We start from the raw sequence: 25797 nt of genomic DNA, 5'->3' as shown, positions 1-25797 counted from the left end.
ATTACAAAAAAAAAAAAAAAAAAAAAACTTTGGTCGGTGTGGGGGGAGGTGCTGGGTGGCTCAGTCATTTGAGCGTCTGACTTTGGCTCAGGTCATGATTTCACTGTTCGTGGGTTTGAGCCCCATGTCAGGCTCTTGTGCTGACAGCTCACAGCCTGGAGCCTGCTTTCGATTCTGTGTCTCCCTCTCTCTCTGCCCCTCCCCTGCTTGCATTCTGTCTCTGTCTCTGAAAGATGAACAAATGTTAAAAAATTAAAAAAAGAAGAAGCAGCATACAACCAAAGAAGTATTCTTGCTGCCCCTCTTCTTGCCAGAAAACAGAATTGAATCCACTGAAGCCCTTAGATTTAACTGCCAGTTTATAGGAAATATCGGTGATAGAGCAAATAGTTAAGCAATACCACAAGGAAGCAGTCAGTCAAATCTGGGATTAGAGTGTTTCATAAGACAAATGACCAGATAGCTTCCAACAAATCAGTGACAGGGAAGGGATAAAAATGAAGAATTGTTAGAGTGAAAAAAACATCACATATGTAACAGTCAAACTCGTTGTGGAGGCCTTGCTTAGATTCTGATAGCAATAAATGTAGTGTAATGAGTAACTTGAAAACAACTGGGAAATTTTGAATATGAACTGGGTGTTAGTATTAAGAGATTATTAGTTTTGTTAGGCGTGATAAGGATAGTGTTGATGTAAAAAGAAATCTTTATCAGTTAGTATTACAAAAGTTTTTATAAGTGAAATGACATTTTAGAGTTTGTTGTTAAGCTTTGTAAAAGAAAATAATGGGGCTGGGGGGGGCTTAGTTGGGAAAAGATTGGCAACAAGATCGATTTTTTTTTTTTTAATTGGGTGATGAGTACTTACATGTTATTTATACTGTTCAGTCTAGTTTTATGCATATTTGAAAATATCCAAAATAAGTTAAAAAATAAATTCACTGTTACAACTTAGGAAACTTAAAACAATACGACCAATTAGAAATGGAAAGCTGTGATACGCTAGGCTCTCCTGCTAGACTCTCATTCCTGACTTCTGTCTTCTTTTGTGCGTTACTAATCTTATCATTTCTGGAAATGACTTGGCAGACCAAGTAGGAGGTACCTCAGCAGAGCAAGAAGTTACAAGTATCCGTGAAGGAGAGACCCTTCCCAAACAGGTAATATGAGCATCCTTTTAAATGAAGTGGTGATTTGCATTTAAAGAGGCTGCAGGCTAAAGTGGAAAGTTTGCAGACTTTGTAGGTGGGAGGTCAGGGTGTGGGTCCAGTCCACTTACTCATTTATGTGGCTGCTTCCTCATAGGTTTAAAAAAGCAGGGGTAGGGGCACCTGGGTGGCTCAGGCGTTAGACGTCCTACTTGGACGTCATGATCTGAGGTCATGATCTCACAGCTCGTGGTTTCCAGTCCTATGTCGGGCTCTGCGCTGACAGCTCAGAGCCTGGAGACTGCTTTGGATTTATGTCTCCCTCTCTCTCTGCCCCTCCTCCACTCGTGCTCTGTCTCTGTTTCTCTCTCAAAAATAAATAAACATTAAAAAATAAAAAGTAGGGGTAGGTGTGAGGATAACTTGTCCTACCTACCTAACAAGGTTAAGTTTTGATTATACCTTTTATCAGTACATAAAGTTGACTCTCATGAATCACTGCATAGTGTCCCATCTATAAATAAATTTTTGGTCAACTCTTTTGTCACATACACTATAGTTGTTTCTTCTTTCTCTTGCTCTCCCTTTCCTTCCTTCCTTCCTTCCTTCCTTCCTTCCTTCCTTCCTTCCCTGGTACAAGTGCGTGCTTTGTACAGTTGTCTTGCAAGTATTTGTGACGAATATATGCTAGGTATATTTCTAGCAGAGAGATTGCTCTGTCAAAGGAAAGATACATGGGAGCTCAGTTGGGAGCATCCAACTCTTGATTTTGGCTCAGGTCATGATCTCATGGCCTGTGGGATTGAGCCCACATCAGGCTCTACGCTGACAGCTGCTTGGGATTCTCTGTCTGCCCATCCCCCGCTCACATGCACATGCTCTCTCCTCTCTGTCTCTCTCAAAATAAATAGACATTTTTTTAAAAAAGGAAAGATACATGTATTTTAGTCTTTATAGATAATGCCATGGACAATTTGTGTCACTTTCTACCTGTAGCAAAAATATATAAACATGCCCATTTCATTAACCCTCAACATTGCTTGGTGTCATCAGACATCAGCTTATACCATCTAATAAATGAAAAAATGATCTCTTTAATTTGCATTTTTCAGTTATAAATAAACACTTAACGAACCATTTGTATTTTTTGGTAAGCTGTTTATATCCTTTGTTTTTCTGTTTTTGTTTTTAATTTTGATTTACATGAGCCAAGTATAACTGCTTGAGTTGATTATGAATCTAATTTTGAACGTATAACAAACCTGCTACTCCCTGTTGTTGATTATCTGGGTAACTGCCAGGTCTGTTTTGTTCTGGTTTGTATCTTTGTAAACATAGCTCCTTTTCTTCATTTGCATGAAAAAAAACCCAAGAATTTCCTAAGATGAGAGGATGGTAGTATTTTCCTGGCTTGTTATGAAACATTTGGCCAGCTTGCGTTTTAACAAAGAATGGCAAGTGATTCCGAACTGTCGCGGTTTTGCTACAGTGTTTTCAGTTGGGTTTGTATTGTTTTTGTGTGGTTTTGTTGATGTGACAGTCGCACATCCTCTTCAAGACCGATATGCATTCTCTCTAATTTGAATGTATTCTGGTTTCCGTCCAGTCTCCCCAGAAGACCAGTCCTCTTCCATCTTCTGTTCCTATGGATGATGAAGAAGGGGACACTTGCACAATATGTTTGGAACTTTGGACCAATGCTGGGGATCACCGACTCTCAGCGTTACGCTGTGGGCACCTCTTTGGGTATAAGTGCATTTCTAAGTGGCTCAAGGGACAGACACGAAAATGTCCTCAGGTAAGAACCGTACATAAGGACTGTGCATGTGCACAGTCAGCATGTTAGGTCAGGGTTCCTAGAACCACACTAACTTTGTCTTGTTGGGCTCTTTAGTGCAACAAGAAAGCCAAGCACAGTGACATCGTGGTTCTTTATGCCCGAACCCTGAGAGCTCTGGACACTAGTGAACATGAGCAAATGAAAAGGTAGGTGACAAGAATCTGACTACCTGGCAAATCTGAAAAAGGAGGTATGAGTCACACTTAATGTGGTTCTCGGGCTTTACTTGGACCGTACTGGGGATCACTGGCAATCTGTCTCCCATTGTGATTTATAAATACACGTCTGATGTCTTCTGAGGGAGGTCTACATGGTGTGTTCTTGATGTTTTGGAGGGGCGCCTGGGTGGCTCAGTCAGCTAAGCGTCCGACTTCGGCTCAGGTCATGATCTCGCGGTTTGTGGGTTTGAGCCCCGCGTCAGGCTCTGTGCTGACAGTTCAGAACCTGGAGCCTGCTTTGGATTCTGTCTCCCCCTCTCTCTCTCTCTGCCTTCCCCCATTTGCACTCTCTCTCTCACCCTCTTTTGAAAGTTAAATGAATGTTTTTTTAAAATATGGCTTCAGAGCAACAACTAATTCCAACTTCAGCTAGCTTAGTGAGTATAGGCCCCAGGTTCACTGAATGAACCTTCTCAACTATAGGGTAGGGGGAGCTTATCTAAAAAATGAAGTCAGTGCCCAAGAAAGCAGAGCTAAGCAGTGGAGGAAGACGGATTCCTGACCCTCAATTCAGCCATGCCTAAATTAGTTTCCAGTGGATTTCTCAGTGATAACGTTAGTTTTCAATTTTAGTTGGCCAGCTAAAGTAAAGTTTCTGTCCTGTAATCTAAGGAATATTAACCACTGTTTCATCACATAATATTTTCATTCTGGGAAGACTGACACCTGGATCATGAAAATCTCCTTCCTCGAAACGGGGGAAAGGGGCACCCGGGTGGCTCGCTTGAGCCCAGTCTTGATTTCAGCTCAGGTCATGATCCCAGGGTTGTGGGATCGAGCCCTGCATTGGGCTCCACACTGAACATGGAGCCTACTTAAGATTCGCTCTGTTTTTCCCTCTGCCCCTCTCCCCCGCTGGCTCTCTTAGTCTAAAATAAGGGGGTGGGGGGGTGGGGGGGAGAAGGGGAAGGTGAAAGAAGGATGACAGGTGGTAGACCTGCCGCTCATTTCTTCTGTGCCCTGTACCTCTTGTAAGTTTCTGCTTTCAGGGCCTGAGTGTCATGTGCAGATTAGAACAGGTAAATTCAGAAGGAATGGAGTGGCTGTTCCTTCCGCAGGAGCACTTAGCTATCCCCACCAACTTGGAATCAGCTCTGACACTTAAGCCTGTAGTAACGTGACCCAGGGAAGAAGACCATGGTGTCTTAAGCCCTCTCCAAATCAAAAGTCATAGAGAAACCTATAGCCCTCCAGTAATACCTCACACCTGGTGTGGGCGGCAGACCCCAGCAGAGTGAGTCCCTGGAATTTTTGTAGCTTATTCAGATTCTTCCCTAAGGATTACATTTACTGCCTGCCTGTGCTGCTAAATACCTTAGTCAGGAATTCCTCATCTTACTTTTTGTATACAGTTCACGACCACTTGGAACATTCTCCAAGTCTTAATCTCCTCTTCCCTAGAATAGGCTTAATGATACTTTAAACAAAGCAATAACAGAAAAGAGGATCTGGCACACGGCTTAAGTGTTGCCATTTGTTCCCCTGTTTGTTCGTGTTGCTAAGCCCTCCTACAGCAGCACTCTCCATGGAAGTTTCCTAAGTGAAGCTTTGCACGTGTAGTGCAGTACAAGAAATTATCAGCATTTTGAAAGCCCAAGAACAATTGGTAATAACACTACTTAAAATAAACTTTAAGAACATTAAAAAAATATATATCCCCCCACTGAAAGAGTGTAGGGACTTGGGTTTTCTCACGACACTGCTGGTAAGAATGTACACCAACACAACTCTTTAGAGGCCTTTGGCACTATGCTTTAAAAGCCTTCAAAAGTAAATCTGCAGGCATTTATTCTAAAGAAACAATTTGTGAAGAAATGCGTGCAAAGATTTATTTAATGAGACTTTTCATTTAAACATTGTTAATAATCCAGGGGGCCTGGGTGGCTTGGTTTGTTAAGCATCTGACTTCGGCTCAGGTCATGATCTTATCCCTGGATTCGAGCCCCGTTTTGGGCTCTGTGCTGGCAGCTCAGGGCCTGGAGCCTGCTTCAAATTCTGTGTGTCGCTCTCTCTGCCCCTCCCCCTCTCATGTGCTCTGTCTCTCTCTCTTTCACCCTCAAAAAGAAACTTAAAAAAAAAAAAAAATGTAAGCATTGTCAATAATCCAAACTGAGAGAATTAACTGATTGAGTAAGCTCTGGCATATTCATGTGATAGAATTCTACACATTTATTTAAACTGATGTTAAAGTGCACATAATATTTTGTCATGTGAAAGTACATTATGGTGATTATATTTTTGCAAAGTGAAAAATACTACAGGTAGTCACTGAGTAGTGGAATTACAGGTGATTTTCATTTTCTTCCTTAGTTTTTCGTATTTGGTCCAACAAATACTTAGCATTTTTACATGGTAGCTGTGTGGAGAGGCCAATTTTGTTTAAAAAGCTTAGTTTGTAGGTGTCGCAGTTAATATGATTGTATTTAAAACTTTGCGGGGCACCTGGGTGGCTCAGTTGGTTGAGCGTCCGACTTCAGCTCAGGTCATGATCTCACGGTCTGTGAGTTTGAGCCCCGCATAGGATCTGTGCTGACAGCTCAGAGCCTGGAGCCTGCTTCAGATTCTGTGTCTCCCTCTGTCTCTGCCCCTCCCCTGCTCATGCTCTGTCTCTCTCTGTCTCAAAAATAAATTAAAAAAAAAAAACCAAAAACATTAAAAAAAAAAAAAACTTTGCTGATTACTCAGAAAACTCCCAACAAACCAGCGTCCAGGACCAGTTGGCTTTACAGGTGAAGTCTACCAAAGTTTAAAGAAAAGTTAATAACTATTCTTCTAACTTTTCCAAAAAATAGAAGAGGAAGGAAAACTTCCAAATTCATTCTATGAGGCAAGTGCCTCCCTAATACCAAAACCAGATAAAGACACCACACAAAAAAAGAGAACTAAAAAAGAGAGAGAGAGAGAACTATAGACTAATATCTCTGATGAACATAGATACAGAAATCCTCAACAGAGTATTAGCAACTGAAATCCAATAATACATTTAAAAAAAATTTAACCATGATCAAGTGGGATTTATTCCTGAGATACAAGGGTGATCTGTTATTTACAAATTAACCAGTGTGATATATTTTCTCAGAGAAAGGACAAAAAGCATAGTCATTTCAATAGATGCAGAAAAAGCTTTTGACAAAGTACAACATCCATTCATGATAAAAAACCCTCAACAAAGTAGATTTAGAGGGAACCTACCTCAACACAATAAAGGCGACATATGGAAAACCCATCATCCTTAAAAACTGAGAGTTTTTTCCCTGAGGGCAGGACCAAGACCGGGATGTCCACTCTCACCACAGCAATCAGACAAGAGAAATAAAATATAAAAATAAAAGGCATCGAAATTGGTAAGGAAGAAGTAAAACTTTCACTGTTTGCTGATGACATGATACTATATGTAGAGAACCCAAAGGCCACCAAAAACTACTAGAACTGATAAATGAATTCAGTCAATTGGCAGGATGAAAAATCAGTGTACAGAAATCTGTTGCATTTCTGTATACTAATGATGAAGCAGCAGAAGGAGAAATTAACGGTCCCACTTAAATTGCACCAAAAAACCCCAAAACCTAGGAATAAACTTAAGAGGTGAAAGACCTGTACTCTGAAAACTATAAAACATTGATGCAAGAAATTCAAGATGACACAAAGAAATGGAAGACATTCCATGCTCGTGGACTGGAAGAACAGATATTGTTAAAATGTCTATATTGCCCAAAGCAGTGTACTCATTTAATGTGATCCCTGTCAAAATACCAACAGCATTTTTCACAGAACTAGAACCAGCAGTCCTAAAATTTGTATGGAATGATAAAAGACCCCGAATAGCCAAAGCAATTTGGGAAAAGAAAAATAAACCTGAAAGCATCACAGTTCAGACTTCAAGTTATATTACGAAGATGTAGTAGTCGAAACTGTATGGTACTGGCACAAAAATAGACACGTGGATCAATGGAACACTGGAAAGCCCAGAAATCAACCCACAATTATATGGCCATTAATCTTTGAGAAAGCAGGAAAGAATACGCAATGAGAAAAAGACCGTTTCTTCAACAAATAGTATTGGGAAAACTGGGCAGCTACGTGCAGAAGAATGAAACTGTACCACTTTCTCACACCATACACAAGAATAAACTCAAAATGGATGGAGGACCTAAATTTGAGAGCTAAAACCATAAAAATCCTAGAAGAGAACACAGGCACTAATTACTCTGCCATCAGCCGTAGCAATGTTTTTCTAGATAGGTCTCCTGAGACAAGGTAAACAAAAGCAAAAATAAGCTATTGGAACCACATCAAAATAAAAAGCTTCTACATAGCAAAGGAAACAATCAATAAAACTAAAAGGCAACCTGTGGAATGGGAGAAGATATTCACAAATCACATATCCGATAAAGGGCTAGTATCCAAAATATATAAAGAATTTATACAAATCAATACACACACACACACCCCCCCCCCAAAGAATCCAATTTAAAAATGGGCAGAAGACATGACCAGACATTTCTCCAAAGAAGACATACACATGACCAACCGACACATGAAAAATGGTGGACATCACTCATCAGGGAAATGCAGATCAAAACTGAAATGAGATACCCTCTCACACCTGTTGGCTAAAATCAAAACCACAAGAAACAGTAGGTGTTGGCGAGGATATGGAGAAAAGGGAACCATCGTGCACTGTTGATGGGAATGCAAACTGGTGCAGCCACTGTGGAAGACAGTATGGAAGTTGCCTCAAAAAATTAAAAATAGAACTATCCTACAATCCAGTCATCACGTTACTGAGTATTTACCCATAGTTTACAAAAACACTAATTCATAGTGATATATGCTCCCCTATGTTTCGAGCAGCATTATGTACAATAGCCAAACTGTGGAAGCAGCCCAAGTGTCCATCAATAGATAAACGGATAAAGAAGTAGTATATATATACCAAATCTTGCCATTTACAACAACATGGATGGAGCTAAAGAGTATTATTCTAAGTGAAGTAAGCCAGTCAGAGAAAGACAAATACCATATGATTTCACTCATGTGCAATTTGAGAAACAACTAGACAAAGGGGGGGGGTGGGGGAAGACAAACCAAAAAACAGACTGTTAACTATAGAGAACAAACACATGGTTACCAGAGGGGAGATGGGGGCGGGGCGGGGGGGGAGGCAGGTGATGGGTGAAATAGGTGATGGAGATTAAGAGTACACTTACTGTTGTTGTTATTATTTATTTATTTATTTTTGAAAGAGAGCGAGTGCGCAATCTAGGAAGAGGGGCAAAGAGAGAGAGAAAATCCCAAGCAGGCTCCATGCTCAGCACAGAGCCAGACACGGGACTTGATCCAACGACCCTGGGATCATGACCTGAGTCGACATCAGGAGTTGGACACTCAACCTACCGAGCCACCCAAGCACCCCAAGAGTACACTTACCTTGAGGAGCACTGAGTAATATATAGAATTGTTGAAACACTATATTGCACACCTGAAATTAATAGAACACTGTATATTAGCTACACTGGAAGTAAAATGAAAAATAAACCTTGCTGATTACACATAATCAGTATGCCCCCTATCCTCTTTAGAAAATGTGAACGTTTTGAAAATGCCAATAAATAGAGACTTCAGTGAGCACCCTTGTACTTGACTTTATCAGATCTTAACAACTTGCCATATTTGTTTAAGGCCTTAAGTAAATAAATAAATCATTACAGATAGAGCAAAAGCTTCCTTGTGAACTACATGTCCTTAATTCCATCACTTTCCTCAGAGGAGTTATAAATCATATTATAGTATGATTTAGGAAGTTTTTACAGTTTATACAAATGTTATTGGATTATGATTTTCCTCTGTAACTTGTTTTTTTGGTTTAGTATTATGATTGGGGCACATATCCAACTTCGTATCGCTCCAGCTTATTCATTTTAACTTCTGTATAGTCTTCTAGTTCTCTAATTTAGAATTTTCCTATCCATATTTTGTAGTTGTGGACAGTTAAGGTGGTTTCCAGTTTTTGTTAACATAAGCCACGGTGCAGAGAGATGGGCAATAGTCTCCTTAGGTCTAGAAATGGAATTACTTTATCATAGGTCACATATAATTTCAGCTTTTACTAGATACTGTCAAATTGTTCCTCCAAGAAGCTCTTCCCAATATATATATTCCCGTCAGCAGAAGCCAGATTTCTTATTTTTTCATACTTCGTCTGCTTTGTATTATCAGACTTAATTTTGATGGTCTCATGAAGTGAAATAGTATTTACTTAATCTGCATTTCCTAAGTTATTAATGAAGTTGGACATACTCTTCTGTCAGTTTTGCTTATATCATTTGTTCATTGATACTGAGAAAAATACATTGCTTTTTTCTTATTGATCTGTATAGTTTTTTGTGTTTTCCTTATACAGTTGACCCAGGAGTTAGAGGTGCCAGCCCAACCCACAGTGGAAAATCCACATATAACTTTCAACTCCCCCAGAGCTGAACTACTTATTAATAGCCTACTGTTGACTAGAAACCTCCCTGGTAACATAAACAGTGGGTTAACATATATTTTATATGTTATATGTATTCTACGCTATATCCTTACAATAATATCTCACTTTTAATTTTTTCCATATTTCTGGGCTACGCAGTTTATCTGTGAGTTTTTTCAAATTGTTCCAAATTTCCAAAAAGTTTTCCAATGTATTTATTGAAAAAAATCCACAGTAAATGGACTGGCGAGGCTCAAACCCGTGTTGTTCAGGGTCAGCTGTACTGATGCTTTGTTGCTTGTGTATATTGCAGATATAGTCCTCCAGTCTGGGCTTGTCTCTTTAACTTGTTTATGGTATCTTTGGTTGAACATGAGTTTTTAATTTTAACACAGTCCTTTATCACTTGTTTTGTGGGTTTTTTTGTCCCTAGTACTTCAAAGTCTTAAAGACGTAACATCATCTAAAGGTCTTTAAATTTTTTGCTTTTTACATAGGTTTTGAATATTTCTTAAATCTCGTTTTACAGATAGCCAGTTGTTGTAGTGTAATTATTAAGTAATATGTTCTTCCTGTGTAAGTTTTCATTGCTACTTCTACGCTAGATTAAGTTTCTGTATATGAACGGACTACTCTTAGGTTCTGTGGTCTCTTTGTTAATTCTCACCCCAGTATTCCCAGGTCGTAGCTTTAAAATATGTCCCCCCACCTTGTTCTTCAAATTGACTTTGCTATTCTTGGCACTTTGCTCTTCCGTATTAATTTTAAAATTAGTTTGCTGAGTTCCATTTAATGTAATTTCAATCAAGATTTCAAAGGAAACTTTTGAAATCTTGATTGAAATTGCATTAAATTTTTGAGAAGTTCCATCTTCATGATTTTGAGTCTTTCCAGCCATGAGCATTCTATAATAACCTTCCGCTTATTCGCTGTTTTCTTGTGCCTTCTACTAGTGTACTTTGCTTCATAAAGGTCTTGGCATGCCCTTTCACTGTATTCCTGGGTTGTTATTGTTAGACTTGCTGTTGTGAATGAGTTTTTTTGTATTACATTTACTAATCAGTTAGCTGGCATATGGGAAATACTTGATCTAAATTTCTTTTTTTTCTTAAGTCTATTTTTTTAGTAATCTCTATACCCAACATGGGGCCCGAACTCACGACCCCGACATTAAGAGACACATGCTACTCCTACTGAGCCAGCCAGGTGCCCCAATCTAATTTTCTTGATCTTAATTCCAGCGCCTTGCTGAGCTCTAATAATTTGTGACTTCTCTTGAATTTTCCGTGAAGATAAGTTGGGCAGCTTTATCCCTTCCTTTCCAGCTTTCATCTTTTTTCTATCCTATCTTGTTGGAGTGGAAATATTTTTTTTTGCATTTCATATTTTGAAAGTGTCTTTAGGTACATACAAATTTATTTTTGTTCTTGGTGAATGTATTTTTTTCCTTATGTATAATTCCTCTTTATACCTATTCATGCTGTTGAATTCTAAACGATCTTAGTATTTTCCAGGTATATACTTTCTATCTTTTTAACTTCAGCCTCATTTTTGTAGTATTACTTAATTTCAGTATCTGATGAACAGCTGGCAGCTTATTATTTTCTTTTAATCCAGCAGATAACTTTGTGGTCTTTTAACAGGCCATTTTACTCTTTTGGCCCTAACTCAAGCGATAAGCTTGGCTCTGTTCCCTCATTTGGCATTTTGGCATTTTTAGTCTCATTCCACGGTAAGAGCCGAACTCCTGGTCCTCACTGCCTTCCTTAACACTGAACCTCAGTGATTCAAGAGTTCAGCCCTGCATGCTACTTTTCTGCAGTGTTGCTGGATGTGAGAGCTTCCTCTTTTGTTCCATTCATATTCACCATCACGACGTATTTACAGCAAAGTGTGTATATCAGAGCATGAACTTGATCTGACATCTTGATGGGAGGTCTTTTGCCGCCTTCCTAATCTCCCCCTGTCGTTGGCTTCCCCTTCTAGTTCCTTACTAAAGGAGCAGATGCTAAGGAAGCAGGCCGAGTTAGAATCGGCGCAGTGCCGGCTCCAACTTCAAGTCCTCACTGATGAGTGCACGAAGCTTCATAGTCGTGTCCAGGTAGGCTTGCCCTTTCTCGTCCAGAGAGCTTTCGGGATAAAAATGGAAGAGGAATCTAAACTGGATTTCCGTTCCTCTCCGATACAAAGAAGGATCTATCAAGCTTTTCAGGAAATAAGCAAGAACAAGTGTTTCATTCTTGATTAGGGCAGCGTGCACACTTGAGGGTGAACTCTGCAATTTGAACTTTTAAAAAATGAATCAGCTAGCTGATAATTTGAACCCTAAGTCATTTTTACCTCCCTGAATCTACCCCTAAAATGATGGGTTTAGACAAAATGACCATTAAAGACTTTGAACGCTACTCTTTTATGATCTGTGCTCTCCTTAGTTCAGTTGCTGGTTGAAATACTATGAAAACCGCATCAGTCCTCTAGGATTCATGTCAGCGTTTTCATATAATGGAGAAAACATTCCATATTAAATCAAGGAATTGTGCATGAGGGGAATATCAAATGAAAAGGCTGCACATTTACAAAATCTTTTTCACTTTAGGATTTGCAAAAACTTCTTGTGCAGCATCGGGATCAGATTTCACAGCAACCCGGGGGCTCCCAGGCACGTTTCCTGAGCTGCCTGCCCTCCAGCCAGGGCCGGCACAAGTACCGTTTCCAGAAGACCTTCACGGTGTCTCAGACAGGAAACTGCCGAATCATGACATACTGTGACACTCTGAGCTGCCTGGTGGTGTCACAGCCTTCTCCTCAGTCCTCCTTCCTGCCAGGTGAACCATCCAGAACCTCAGCATTCATGTTCATTATTGGACTTCATTTATTTCTCTCTCTTTTTGGAGAATCCAGGACTCACTAGTGGGTGAACACTGACCCCGGCCCACCAGATCACCTTTCCTAGTCTGTTAATGCAGGTCCTCTGAGGTACTGCAAAGGTATCTTTAGTGTCTGGCTAAAGTGTTGGCTTCATCCTGTAGATTTGTTCACCAAGAGCTCAGAAATGCCAGTAACCGTGATAAAGAGGAAGATGGGGCACTTGGAAGTATGAGTTACTAGTGTAGGCCAAGGAGAAGGACAGCACTCCCTGTATGCCCCGTGGAGGCACCTCGCTGGCTCACTTGGTAGAGCATGTGACTTACGTTTGAGCCCCATGTTGGGTGTATTACTTAGGGGCAAAAAAATTTTTAATAAATAAGGTCACAGATTTTTTTTTTTTTTAACGTTTAATTTTTTGAGAGAGAGAGAGAACGTAAGTTTGGGGGTGGGGGGCAGAGAGCGGGAAACAGGACCCAAAGCGGACTTTGCGCTGACAGGCTGACAGCAACAAGCCCGATATGGGGCTCAAACTCGGAAACCGTGAGATCATGACCCGAGCTGAAGTTGGATGCTCAATCGACTGAGCCGCCCAGTTGCCCTTGTCACAGATTCATTTTACACTAGAATTTTTTTTTTTTTTAAGATATTAGTTTTTTTGAGTTATCTTGGGGTGCCTGGGTGGCTCAGTCAGTTGAGTGTCCGACTCTTGATTTTTGCTCTGGTCTTGATTGATTTTTTGTTCAGGTCATGATCCCCGTGTCGGGTTCCATGCTCAGTGTGGGACCTGCCTAAGAGTCTCTCTTTCCCTCTGCCCCTGTCCCCTGCTCATGTGCACGCCTGCTCGTTCTCTCTCTCTCTCTCCCTCTCTCTCTCTCTCTCTCTGAAATAAAAAAAGGAGGGTGGGTGCCTGAGTAGCTCATTCAGTTAAGTGTCCCACTCCTGATTCTTGCTCAGGTAATGATCTCATGATTCGTGAGATCGAGCCCTGTGTTGGGCTCTGCGATGACAGCGCGGGGCCTACTTGGGATTCTCTCTCTCCGTCTCTCTCTGTGCCTCCCCTGCTCATGTGCGCACGCTCTCTCTCTCCCTCTAAATAAACTTTAAATCAATAAAATAAAATGTTATCTGTACACCCAACGTGGGGCTCAGACTTAGAACATTGAGATCAAGAGTCGCATGCTCTACCAACTGAGCCAGCCAGGCATCCCTGGACTAGGAATATTTTTTTAATAATTTTTTTAAAATGTTTATTTATTTATTTTGAGAGAGAGTGGGGAGGGAGGGAGGGAGGGAGAGAGAGAGAGAGAGAGAGAGAGAGAGAAAGAAAGAAAGAAAGAAAGAAAGAATCCCAAGAGAATCCCAAGCAGGCTCTGCGCTGTCATCGCAGAGCCCAACAGAGGGCTCGATCTCATGAATCGTGAGATCATTCCCTGAGCCAGAATCAGGAGTGGGATGCTTAACCAACTGAGCCACCCAGGCACCCCTCGAATTCTTTTTTAAAATAATATCCCAAGGGCTAATTCAAGTTGAAACAAGATTTAATATTTATGTTCAGTAGTGTTAAATTGACAAATTCCAAATAAAAGAATTTGGAAATGCATAGATTAGTATTGATAATAATACATTAATACTAAATTTTCTCAAATTTTGTGCTTTTTTAAGATTAATTTTAGATTGTCTTTTTTTTTTTTTTTTTTTTTTTTAATTTTATGTAATGTTCATTTCTGAGACAGAGAGAGACAGCATGAGCCGGGGAGGGGCAGGGAGTGAGGGAGACCCAGAATCCAAAGCAGGCTCCAGGCTCAGAGCTGTCAGCACAGAGCCCGATGTGGGGCTCGAACTCACAAACCGTGAGCTCATGATCTGAGGTGAAGTCGGTGGCTCAACCGACTGAGCCACCCAGGTGCCCCAAATTTTAGATTGTCTTAAGGTTGAAAAACAAATCTCCTCACATGCTCGATTAAATTATTCCTGATGGTTATAGATGTTTCTTTCCATGATCTTCAGCATATGATTTCCTCCAGCTGTCAGGTCTTTTTGCTTTAGCCTGATTTCCTGTTTACTCACTTAAACATTCTGTTCAAATGCTTCAAAACTCTGTCCCTCCAAACTTAGGTATAATCAGGTTTTGGAGTAGAATTCCTAGATTATTATGTATTTTTCTAATCACTTATAGCTGTGAGTTGAGAGAAACTCCTTTTGAGGAGAACATAAAAGGACTGTTTATAATGTTTCTGTATCCCATCCACATTTTTAGTAAGATTCACCAAATTGGGAAAATATTTATTTTTAAGTTTTAGAGAGAGCTCACGAGCAAGGAAGAGGGGCAGAGAGAGAGAATCCGAAGCAGACTCCACGCCGTCGTGGAGCTCAATGTGGGGCTCAGTACGACAACCGTTAGGTCATGATCTGAGCCAAAAATCAAGAGTCGGAAGCTCAGGAATGCCTCGGTGGCTCAGTTGGTTAAGCGTCCAACTCTTGATTTCAGTTCAGGTCATGGTCTCATGGTTTGTGAGGCTGAGCCTCCAGGAGCCCCCGGTCCTTTTTTCTTGTTTGTTTATTTAAAGTTTATCTATTTTGAGAGAGAGCTCGCAAGAAGGGGAGGGACAGAGAGAGGGAGTGAGAGAGAATCTTAAGCAGGCTGCATGCTGTCAGTGCAGAGCCTAATGTGGGACTTGATCTCACAAATGATCTCGGGAACCGTGAGACCTGAGCCGAAGTCACAAGTTAGACACTTAACTGACTCAGCCACCCAGTTCCTTTCTTTTTTTTTTTTTTTTAATTTTTTTTTTTAATGTTTATTATTTTTGAGAGAGAGACAGAGACAGAGAGCAAGCAGGGAAGGGGCAGAGAGCGAGGGATACAAAAAATCTGAAGCAGGCTCCAGGCCCCAAGCTGTCAGCATAGAGCCCAACGTGGGGCTCGAACTCACAGACCACGAGATCATGACCTGAGCTGTAGTCGGCTGCCCAACCAACTGAGCCACCCAGGCGCCCCGGTTCCTTTTTTCTAATGCATGCATTCCACACTGTACAGCTAGCTCTTCTTGCTAGCCTGTTGGTGCTAATTTCTCCTTGCTTCCCTTGATCATTAACTAGGCCAGTAGTCATGTTCCCTTGTTGATTTAAAGCCTATGGTTTCTCTGTTTGTCTCTCCGGCTGTCCTAATTCTGTTTCAGCAGAGAACACAATAAACTTTTCCCACTTCGTTCCCTGGAGAAGCTGAGGTAGGACTCGAGGCTGTCCTGAATCTAGGATTTGACAAATCCTGTTTGTGGATAACTTGGATAATAATGGATACTTAGTGAAAACAAATATAATGTATTTACATGGCCTAGTAAGAGAACAGTAACATGACTTTTTAAGGACCTGTCAAGGACAAGTTTGGGGGGGATTTTTTTCCCTTTCTGGAATGACACAAATTGATTAGAATACTTGAAGTGTCATCTGTTTTTATTCCATTCAAACAAATGTAGCATATCTTAACCACCTGACATAGAGATTACCTGTCTCCATTCTTTATTGTTCCTTCTCTTCTACATCTTCAGTGTCTGTGGTTCAAGTAGAATAGTCTCTGTCCTAATAGCTTTATTGAAGTATGACTGACATACAATAAATTGCACATATTGAAAGTATACAGTTGGGTGAATTATGTCTATACCCTTGAAACTATCCCCGTAATCAAGATAATGAACATATCTATTGCCCCAAAGTTTTCTCATGCCCTTTTATAATCCATCTCCCACCTGCCCCTCCCTCCTCTCCCCATCCCCAGGCGGCCACTGATCTACTCTCTGTCACTATACATTAGTTTGCATTTCCCAGAATTTAACATAAACATAATCATGCAGCATTGTTCTTTTTTGTCTGGCTTCTTCCAGCATAAAGTTTTGGAGATTCGTCCGTATTAATATGTATATCAATATTTCATTTCCTTTTATTACTGGGTAGCATTCTGTTCTGTGTACATGTTCACATAGTGGTTTATCCATTCACCTGTTGCTGGGCATTTGGAGTAGAATATGCTTTTTAAAATAATTATAACCCTGGGGAATTTTTTTTGTTTGTTTGACCAGCTGTTTTCCAGGGATTTATATGCCAGGAAAGGTGAACGAAGGAGCTACTTGAAAAGGTCGTTTGCTTTGCCTTGAATTGACTTTCGGTGATCTATTTCACACTCCCTTGTCTTTGGCAGGCTTTGGTGTTAAGATGTTGAGTACTGCCAACATGCAAAGCAGTCAGTACATTCCCATGCATAGCAAACAGATCCGTGGACTGGCTTTCAGCAATCAGCCCAAAGGCCTACTGCTCTCTGCTTCCCTAGACAGCACTATTAAACTGACCAGGTGAGTGCTTTAGGGAGGACGGTAGGGCCTGGGCTGTTTAGTGTTAAACAGCGTAGAAATTAGTATCTGTATTAAGATGGCCTTAGATTGCGTTTTTTGGTCTAAGGCATTGTCTTCTGAGATCCAGTTTCGTTGAATGTAAAATGTGTTGCTCATCAAAGTAGATGCGACATCATAAATGGTATGTACAACGTCCTGTCTGTTTTAAAATTATTTATGTTACAAAATGCATCTTAAGCCTCGCAGATGCGAGTAACATGCTAGAGATGGTCGAATGACAGCGTGGAAGGAGCCTTGGTACCTGGCACCATGGAGTTACCAAACCAGCTTGGAACTGCTTGCTGCTGGTCTGTTACGAGGACCATTCTGCCTAACAGAAATGCTCACCAGGAACTCACTGTCCTGGGGTGCCATGACTTCTCTCATCAGTAACCCTCGGTCACTGTATTTCATCTTTCATGATGAAATGTGAACCAGATGGAATGTGCCTTCATCTTTTAGAAAGTAGTTCTGATCAGATGTCTGATAGTTGGCTTCCTATTCTGCAGTTAAATCTGAGGAACATCATTATAGCACTGTCAGACCTGAGAAGCCTCTTGACTTTTCAAGAATGCTTCAGCTTAATTTGCCCCAAAACTCCATGTAGCATTATGTTTTATATGTATATATAGGTTATGATTTTTTTCTCTAGTCGTGTTAAAAAATAGATGCAAAGGGCAGGTTAAATACCAAAGTGTTATTAATGACTACCTCTGGGTGGTTAGATTATTAGTTTTTATTTTTCTCATAGGTATATTCTAATTTTTTCAGCATTGAATATTGATTACTTGCATAATAGTAATTATAGAAAATAGGGGTAGGGTAGGGAATGTACTGTTTAAATATCTCTTTGATCTCCTTACATTTCAAGAAGAAAACCTGTAACCCCCAAAATAAATATTTTGGAATTAAAAGGGATTATCTGGGCAGTCCCTAGAGGAAATTGGAAATCCCAAATAGTTTGGGTGTGGGGGTGTGTTCTTAAGGGATTATCATTTCAGTGATAATCTTTACATCTTTGTTTTATAATTGATTTCCTTAACACATGGTTGTAAAAGTCTTCTATCTCCACAGCCTGGAGACAAATACAGTGGTCCAGACTTACAACGCTGGACGTCCTGTCTGGAGCTGCTGCTGGTGTCTTGATGAAAGTAATCACATCTATGCTGGACTGGTCAATGGTTCAGTTCTGGTGTATGACCTTCGAAACACGAGCTGTCATATCCAGGAGTTGGTACCCCAGAAAGCCAGGTGGGTAGCCACTTACTTTTCCCCTGTAGCAGCTTCCTCTTGGACCGTTGTATGAATCCTGTCTTCTGAGTGTGTTTCACAGTTGATCAGAATTCCTCAGAGGGCAGTTCCCCTGAGTCCAGTGAGGTGTTGTCGCTTCGGAATCACTAAGATCCTTAGAGCGTGTGTTCGTGATATTTCTACACAGTAGAAAGCCCTGGTACCAAGTATAGCCAGGTTCATACAGTCGCTCCTCCCCCAGTGTGGCAAAATGAAGTCAGATCTGCATTCAAAACCAAACTCCGCTGCGTAGGAGCGTATGAGACCTTGGTCTCAATTCTTGGCCTGTTACACAGACTTGCTTTAATGGCCACATGTCTAACACGCAGGAAGAGATCAGTAAAAGGTAGGCCTATAAAAAAAAAGATTTAAAACTTCCCTAATCTCCAGCTAAACCAACTTGGTCTAAAGATACCAGTTACCATGATTTATCCTTTATAACCATTTACGAAGTTGGGAGGTTTATAAAGTCAGCCCGGATTCTGAGGATGGGTGGTCACCAGCACCACTGTGACTCCTCAGAAGCTATCACCATAGTAGTAACTGGTTACGAAAACCTAGGCTCAACACTTTGAGGTCTTTTCATTTGAGTGGGGTAGAATCATGCTTCAGTTATGTGGTCTGTAGGCCTGAAGATGACTTGATGTAAACTTCTAGAAGTGTGAACTGCAGGCAAGCATGGTAACTGCCACTGATGTAGAGAGATCTGCTCAAGAGTAGGCAATCGAATAGAGCAAATGACGAGGAAAGAATAGTTGTATGCAGTGTTCATTTCTGTTTTAGTTTGCTTCATCGTGACATGACGGGGCAATGAAAGAAAGCAGGCACAGCGACCACTTGGGCAACTTCAGCAGAAACAAAGTTCACAGGAACATAGTCTACAGGCGGACACTTCTGAGAGAATTCTTGGCACACATTCCTGGTCATGTGCTTGCAGAAAGAGATTTAGAACATTTCTAAAACCATCCTGTTTCTGAATTAAAATGTAGTTTTTTCAGGGGCGCCTGGCTGGCTCAGTCAGAAGAGCATGTGACTCTTGATATCATGGTCATGAGTTCAAGCTCCACATTGGGTGTAGAGATTACTTACACAAATCTAAAAAAAATGTTTTTGCTTCAGGCTGTATTTTAATTGAAGGTTCTGTCAACTGCATCTTGGAGACTTTATTAGATGTATAAGCTGCATTTCCTTTCTGACTTTCCTTGTGTTCACATCTAACCCCATTTCTAGAAAACTTCACACTGGTCAAGCTCTCTTGTAACTGTGACTTTGTAGTATTAAATTTCCTAGTCCTTTTTTTTTTTAATTAAAAAATTTTTTTTAATGTTTGTTTATTTTTTGAGAGAGAGTGAGATGGGAGAGAAGAATCACTAGTGGGGGAGGAGCAGAGAGAGAGGGAGACACAGACTCTGAAGGGCGCTCCAGGCTCTGAGCTTGTCAGCACAGAGCCCAATGCAGGGCTCGATCTCATGAACCACAAGATCATGACCTGTGCCGAAGTCAGACACTTAACTGACTGAGCCACCCAGGTGCCCCCCTAGTCATTTTTAAAAACTATTTTTAGAATATGCGACATCTCCTCTGAAATTAGATGCCAAAGATTATATGTGTACTCTTTTAAAGTTTCTGCAGTATGGGTTGGTAGATTTTACCAAATGTCAAAGGATAGTGACCCAAAGAAGGCCTTTTTTTTTTTTTTTTTTTTTTTTTTTAAACGGTTATTTTTGAGAGACAGAGCACGAGTCGGGGAGGGACAGAGAGGGAGACACAGAATCCGAAGCAGGCTCCAGGCTCTGAGCTGTCAACACAGAGCCGGATATGGGGCTCGAACCCACAAACTGTGGGACCATGACCTGAGCTGAAGTCGAATGCTTAATCAACCGAGCCACCCAGGTGCCCCAGAAGGTCTTTAACCTCTTCTGTAGAGGTGGAAGTGTGCTTGAGGGCTCCTGCTAGTGGAGTCTGGAGTAGTACAAGTATTGGAATGTGACACATCGTTTCCTTTCTTTCCCTTCAGATGCCCACTCGTATCCCTGTCATACATACCCAGAGCTGCCTCGGCTGCATTTCCTTATGGTGGCGTGTTGGCTGGAACCTTAGAGAACGCTTCCTTCTGGGAGCTAAAGATGGGCTTTTCTCATTGTCCTCATGTGCTGCCCATAGAGCCAGGGGGTTGCGTAGACTTTCAGACGGAGAGCAGCACCCGGCATTGTCTTGTGACCTACAGGCCTGGTGAGTGCTGGGACGTCCTTGTTCTGTTTGGGAGCAAGTCGGTTCAGGGGAGGAGGGGAGAGCTGGCCCTGCCCTTCAGGTGGCACCGGAGAGCCCCTCGCAGGCTAACAGCTCTTGCTACTATATTGAGGCTGGTGGCTCCGCATTCCTCCATAGATGCCGCCTCTACCCCTCGCTTATGTGACAGGGCAAATTCTGCCAGGTACTCCCTGGAGCGAGTTAGCCCCTTTAGGAGCCCCTGTGACTTAGTAATGGAATGAAGGGTCCTGCCCCTGAGGCCAGGGCATCCCCCTCAGCGCAGTTTCGTGTCATCCGCCTGCCCTGAAGGAAGATAAAAACCGAGGCAGGGGGCGGCAGGATACAGTGATTTTACTAAAAAGGATAGCTTATGCCGAGAATTGTTTCCCTCATAGGCAAAAATCTATTGTAGATAACTTGCTTTATCCTAGCCTGCGGTTCGGAATTTCATTTGTGCTGTATTATTTTGTTCTTGTTGCTTTGTTTGCTTTGTAGCTACTCTTGATGATGTAATAAACTGTGGCTCTTCCACTCAGTAGTTTGTAATCGTGTGAGGTTCAGGATCTTCATTAATTTCTTGGGATCATCCCCACGGAGCAACACTGACTCCTCTGTCCCGTAGATAAAAATCACAGCACTTTACGAAGTGTGCTGATGGAGATGTCCTCCACGCTGGACGATGCTGGAGAGCTGGTCTGTTCCTGCCATCCTGTGCAAACATTCCTTGGGGGACCCACTTGCAAACTACTGACCAAAAGTGCCATTTTCCAAAACCCGGAGAGTGATGGCAGCATCCTGGTGTGTACTGGGGATGAAGCATCAAATTCTGCCCTGGTGAGCCTGTTATTTTTTTATACAGAAGCATGTAAAGCGAAAAACCGACGTTCTCCTTGATTGCACACATCTGTGTATGTGTATATGTACGATTGCTTCTTTTTACACCAGGCACGCTTGAGACACGCTCTGTAATTTGCTCTTTTCCCATTTAGCTTCCTAGCTTGGATACCTTTCCATTTCAATATCTGTAGATTCGCCTCATTCTTTTTTATATGAGCTGTAGTATCCCATGGGCCGTCTTGTGAACCTTTAAAACAAAAATTAAGGAACTACTGAAACTCCTATAAAACAGTTGTTTCAGGCAACAGTTTCATCACCAACAGATGAATGATTGATGGGGGATTGTAGAGTGGATGGGTCAGTCTTTTATAACCTGAACACAGTGATCGACATCACTGTAGGTGGGTTAACAAAAAATAATTCGCCTCTTAAAAAAGCTTATTTTGAGAGAGCGCACGTGTGTGAGCAGTGGAGGGGGAGAGAGAGAGAATCCAACGCAGGCTCCATGTTGTCAGCAAGGAACCTAACGTGGGGCTCAAGTTACTCACAAACTACAAGATCAGGACTTGAGCCAAAATCAACAATCAGATGCTTAACCAACTCAGCCACCCAGGCACCCCAATTTGCCTCTTGATGTAAGAAGATACGAAGTACATAGCGCCTTTTATGAGATGCCCTTGAACCTAAATGTAATCCAGCTTTGGAGCATTGCTGACCAATACAGTTGTGCTAGCCACATGAGCTCTTGAAATGTGATTAGTGTGAATGAAGACTTTAATTTTTTTAATTTTTTTTTTCATTTTTAATTTAAATAGCTTTATGTGGCTAGTGGCCACCATACTGGATAACACTATAGATTAAGGGTAAAATGATATGAAGTCAGTAAAGAAAACAATAGAATCAGTAAAGCAGATATGGTGAAAGCTTAATAATTTGTTGTACTACTATACTTTATATTAAAATTTTTTTTAATTTTTTTAACATTTATTTCTGAGAGAGTGAGAGACAGCACGAGAGGGGAGAGGCAGAGAGAGAGGGAGACACAGAATCCAAAGCCGGCTCCAGGCTCTGAGGTGTCAGCATAGAGCCCGACACAGGGCGCGAACTCACGAGCTGTGAGATCATGGCCTGGGCTGAAGTCGAACACTTAACCGACTGAGCCACCCCGGTGCCCCCTAAAAATTTTTTTTCATAACAGGGGCGCCTGGGGGTCTCAGTCGGTTGGGCATCCGACTCACAGTTCGTGTGTTCGAGCCCCGCATTGGGCTCTGTGCTGACAGCTCAGAGCCTGGAGCCTGCTTTGCATTCTGGGTCTCGTTCTCTCTCTGCCCCTCCCCAACTTGTGCTCTGTCTGTCTCTCAAAAATAAATAAATGTTAAAAAAAAAAAATTATAAAAAAAATAATTTTTTCATACCAAAAAGTTTTTGAAAAGGAAAAGAAAGCACTAGTTATTAGATAGATTTCCTGAGGGCCGAGAAAGGGACTTTCTGTCTTGCTGAGTGTTCTGGGCCTAGAAGAGTTGCTGGCACCTTGATGGCAGAGCTGAATGCTGGGCTTGCTTTTCAGAGGTAGACTCATTGCTGATCACAGTGGCAGAGCCCACACCTGATGTTGTGTGTCCTGGCTTTGTGAAGGTTGAGAACAGTCTGTCGTACTCCCCTGGCAGCGCTCTCTCTGCAGCCCTTTCAAAGTTGCCCGATGATATTAAGGAGTGCACTCGTGGTGAGCAACGGGGGTGGTCCGGAACTGTGGAACCGCTATATTGTAGAGCAGTAGAGCGATAGAGCAAGCGAGTCCCCCAGCTGAATTGAATGACTCCTGACCCTGAACTCTGCTTGTCTTCTTTAGCTGTGGGATGCTGGCAGTGGCTCGTTGCTACAGGAACTGCAGGCCGATCAGCCCGTCTTGGACATCTGCCCTTTTGAGGTGAACCACAACAGCTACTTGGCTACCTTAACAGAGAAGATGGTCCACATGTATCGGTGGGAGTGACTGTGTCTGGAACTTGTCAGGCATGCTGCTGGTGAATGTTAAATGTTTGCCAGCACCTAACAGCCCTGAGCAAGATCTCTGCTTACTGTCTGTGGTCTAGAACTTCTGGGATCATGGTTCCTTTGGATTAATGTGATTCTAAGAGGCCAGGTCACTGAAACACTACAGACTGTATTTGCGGTGTCCATCCAAAGAATACGTGATTGGTACTGCATCTACATTATCATTGTCTTGGGCTCAAAGCCTTCATGAATCTGTTGAGAATCTGTATTTCCGATCAGACATTCTACTGGACCTCAGAGAGTATCCTCCCAGCAGTCATTTAGAACGAGTGTGCTGCAAGCATTTTCTGGAGGGTGTGACACCCACCTAAGTGGTCTTGTCACTCGAACTCAGGAACGGATGCTAACGTCCCAGAAGAGACCTACCATCTCCATGTTGCGTGGATGCAGAAGAGTCTTCAGTTGAACACAAGAGGGCACTGTACGACCTGGTGAAGAATTGGATCCGTTTCTGACCTGGCGTGTTGGCAGCCTTTCAGCAACTTGGTCTCATCCCCGCAGAAGTGTGAGGTCGAGCGCATCTGGTCTACTTTGTGGCAGCAGCAGATACATTCCAGGTGTGCGGTGCTGGGATATTGGCAGGCCCGGTGATGGAGGCAGCTGGTGCGCTGTGGACCCTCTCGGAATGCTGAGTACATTAGGTTCATCACATCGTGGGAGCCGAGAGAAGAGACCGGTTGTTTGAGCAGTGGGGAAGCCTCCTTTTTTCTTGCTGTCTGAGGACCTCCGGATTGATTTTACATAAACCAGTGCTCTGAAGACCCCTCCTTTTCCCTCTTACTAGGAAAACATGAGCAACATGTCACAGCTCTTGTTTGATTCTCTCCCAGTAAAAGAGGTCAAGGGAGAGGGGCTAAGCGAGACAGGCTTGCAAAAGAGAAGCTGCCGAGACCACTGCTGGGAACAGAAGCTAAAGCCTTCCGCATGTGAAACTGGCGTGTGACTTCAGCTTCCTCTGATATGGCTCCCTTCCTAGCCTTTTTAAAGACTCTTGTCAGTGAAATATTCTCAGGAAGATAAATGTGGTTGGAGACCTGTGCGGATTGCAGGGAGAAGCCCATCAGCTTTTGTTCCAGCCGTGGATTGTCCAACATTGCGAACTTCACTTTTCTCCAGTAGGGAGAAAGGCTTCCGTTTGTATCTGTTTGCCTCGCCCACGGCTGCTGTGCTAAACCGCAGTCTACAATAGAACGCGCCTCAGGGTGTGGGCGGTCAGTGCCCCGTTCTTGGAAGCAGGATGGCCAACAGTGTGACTTTTTTAAATAATTGCTCTAGAAGCGTTATTATTTTTATTTTAAAATAGTTCTGACCGACGACTCCTGAGCGGTTTCCAGCATTTCTCACCAGCAGAGGGTTATTGCCACAGATTTCCCCAGAGTTTCAAGTTCTAGCTGTGCCTTCTAAAGAGTGGCCTCCTTCTGTTTTAGGATATCTTTCAAAAAGCCAGTTTCCAGAGCCTGGGAAAGAGCCCCCTTTTCTCAGAGGAGATACTCCTTTCAATATGTTGATGATTCAGAATGACGGCCCAGACCTAGAGCATCAGTGGCAGAAAGGGATTTGGATTAAAAAGCAGGACTCATCTGGTTTCAGCAAGTCATCAGAGAGGATGCAGTTGGCCCTGGCTGCCTTTGTCTTTGGCAGGGACAAATCCCACGGTAGGGTTAGGATTTGACCAAGGCGGATGCTGATTGATTCCGCCACGCAGAGGAACCAAGGGATTTAACTACCAGGGAAGTTGGGTCAATCTCTCATGTCTTGCCAATTCTTGCATTCCTCCAGTAAATTTGGACATTTTAGAGAGAAACTTATGTAACTTCAACTGATTTCTTTAAAAGAAAAGACCTTGCCCCCAGCCATCCTACCCTTGCATCCCTCATCCAGCAGGAGATCATGTAGTCCCAGGCTCTGGTCTCCTGTGCTGCAGCAGGCTCTGCCCCGACATGTTCCCTCCCCCCTGTCTCTAAGGGAGGTTTCCCATATGAGGGTTTGGAGTTAAGCAGACTCCAAATACCTTATTGGCGTATATCCTTGTACCTGCTGTGACAAACAGGGCAGTGGGATCTCTGTTCATGTTCTGTGTTTTAATGTCCGTGCTTTATGTTTTAATGTTAATATGAAAATAAAACATTTGCTCTGTGTACCAACTGCTGGCGTCTTTTGCCTCTCTGACTGCCAGGGGCAGGAACTTGTCTGCCTCTTGGGCAAGGGGTACAGTCTCAGCCTGGTCGATTTCTTCATTTCACGTGGAACTGGGTCTGAATTTCACAGGATGGTCCCTAGATCTGAAGTAAATATCTTCTTTAAATTGATGAGGTGGCTGCGGTTGTTTAACTGGCAATTCTGTTCTACTGTTGTTAATGGGAAGCTGTGTGTTTGCTTCTTAACTTACCCACACTGGTTATTTGTTTGCTTTCAGATCCAAAGGGCTTAATCTT

At 42.2% G+C, this 25797-nt stretch overlaps 1 protein-coding gene across 2 annotated transcripts in view; it reads left to right on the top strand.

Annotated features, from left to right (window-relative positions):
• Window positions 1–25506, top strand: part of RFWD3 (ring finger and WD repeat domain 3) — a 41975-nt gene extending 16469 nt beyond the window's left edge. For both annotated transcript variants that reach the window (XM_049622602.1, XM_049622603.1), the window contains exons 4-13: window positions 1090–1160; window positions 2755–2946; window positions 3043–3134; window positions 11665–11779; window positions 12275–12503; window positions 16741–16891; window positions 18005–18181; window positions 20238–20452; window positions 21093–21304; window positions 23157–25506. In XM_049622602.1, coding sequence (XP_049478559.1) covers window positions 1090–1160; window positions 2755–2946; window positions 3043–3134; window positions 11665–11779; window positions 12275–12503; window positions 16741–16891; window positions 18005–18181; window positions 20238–20452; window positions 21093–21304; window positions 23157–23300 — 1598 coding nt within the window. In that variant the 3' untranslated portion in view covers window positions 23301–25506. The remainder of the gene's footprint in view (window positions 1–1089; window positions 1161–2754; window positions 2947–3042; window positions 3135–11664; window positions 11780–12274; window positions 12504–16740; window positions 16892–18004; window positions 18182–20237; window positions 20453–21092; window positions 21305–23156) is intronic.
• Window positions 25507–25797: the final 291 nt, after the last annotated feature.

Source organism: Panthera uncia (genome assembly GCF_023721935.1).
Source record: "Panthera uncia isolate 11264 chromosome E2 unlocalized genomic scaffold, Puncia_PCG_1.0 HiC_scaffold_20, whole genome shotgun sequence".
Taxonomy (NCBI): domain Eukaryota; kingdom Metazoa; phylum Chordata; class Mammalia; order Carnivora; family Felidae; genus Panthera; species Panthera uncia.
The sequence above is the reverse complement of the archived record's forward strand: the minus strand, read 5'-3'. Positions and strand labels throughout refer to the sequence as shown.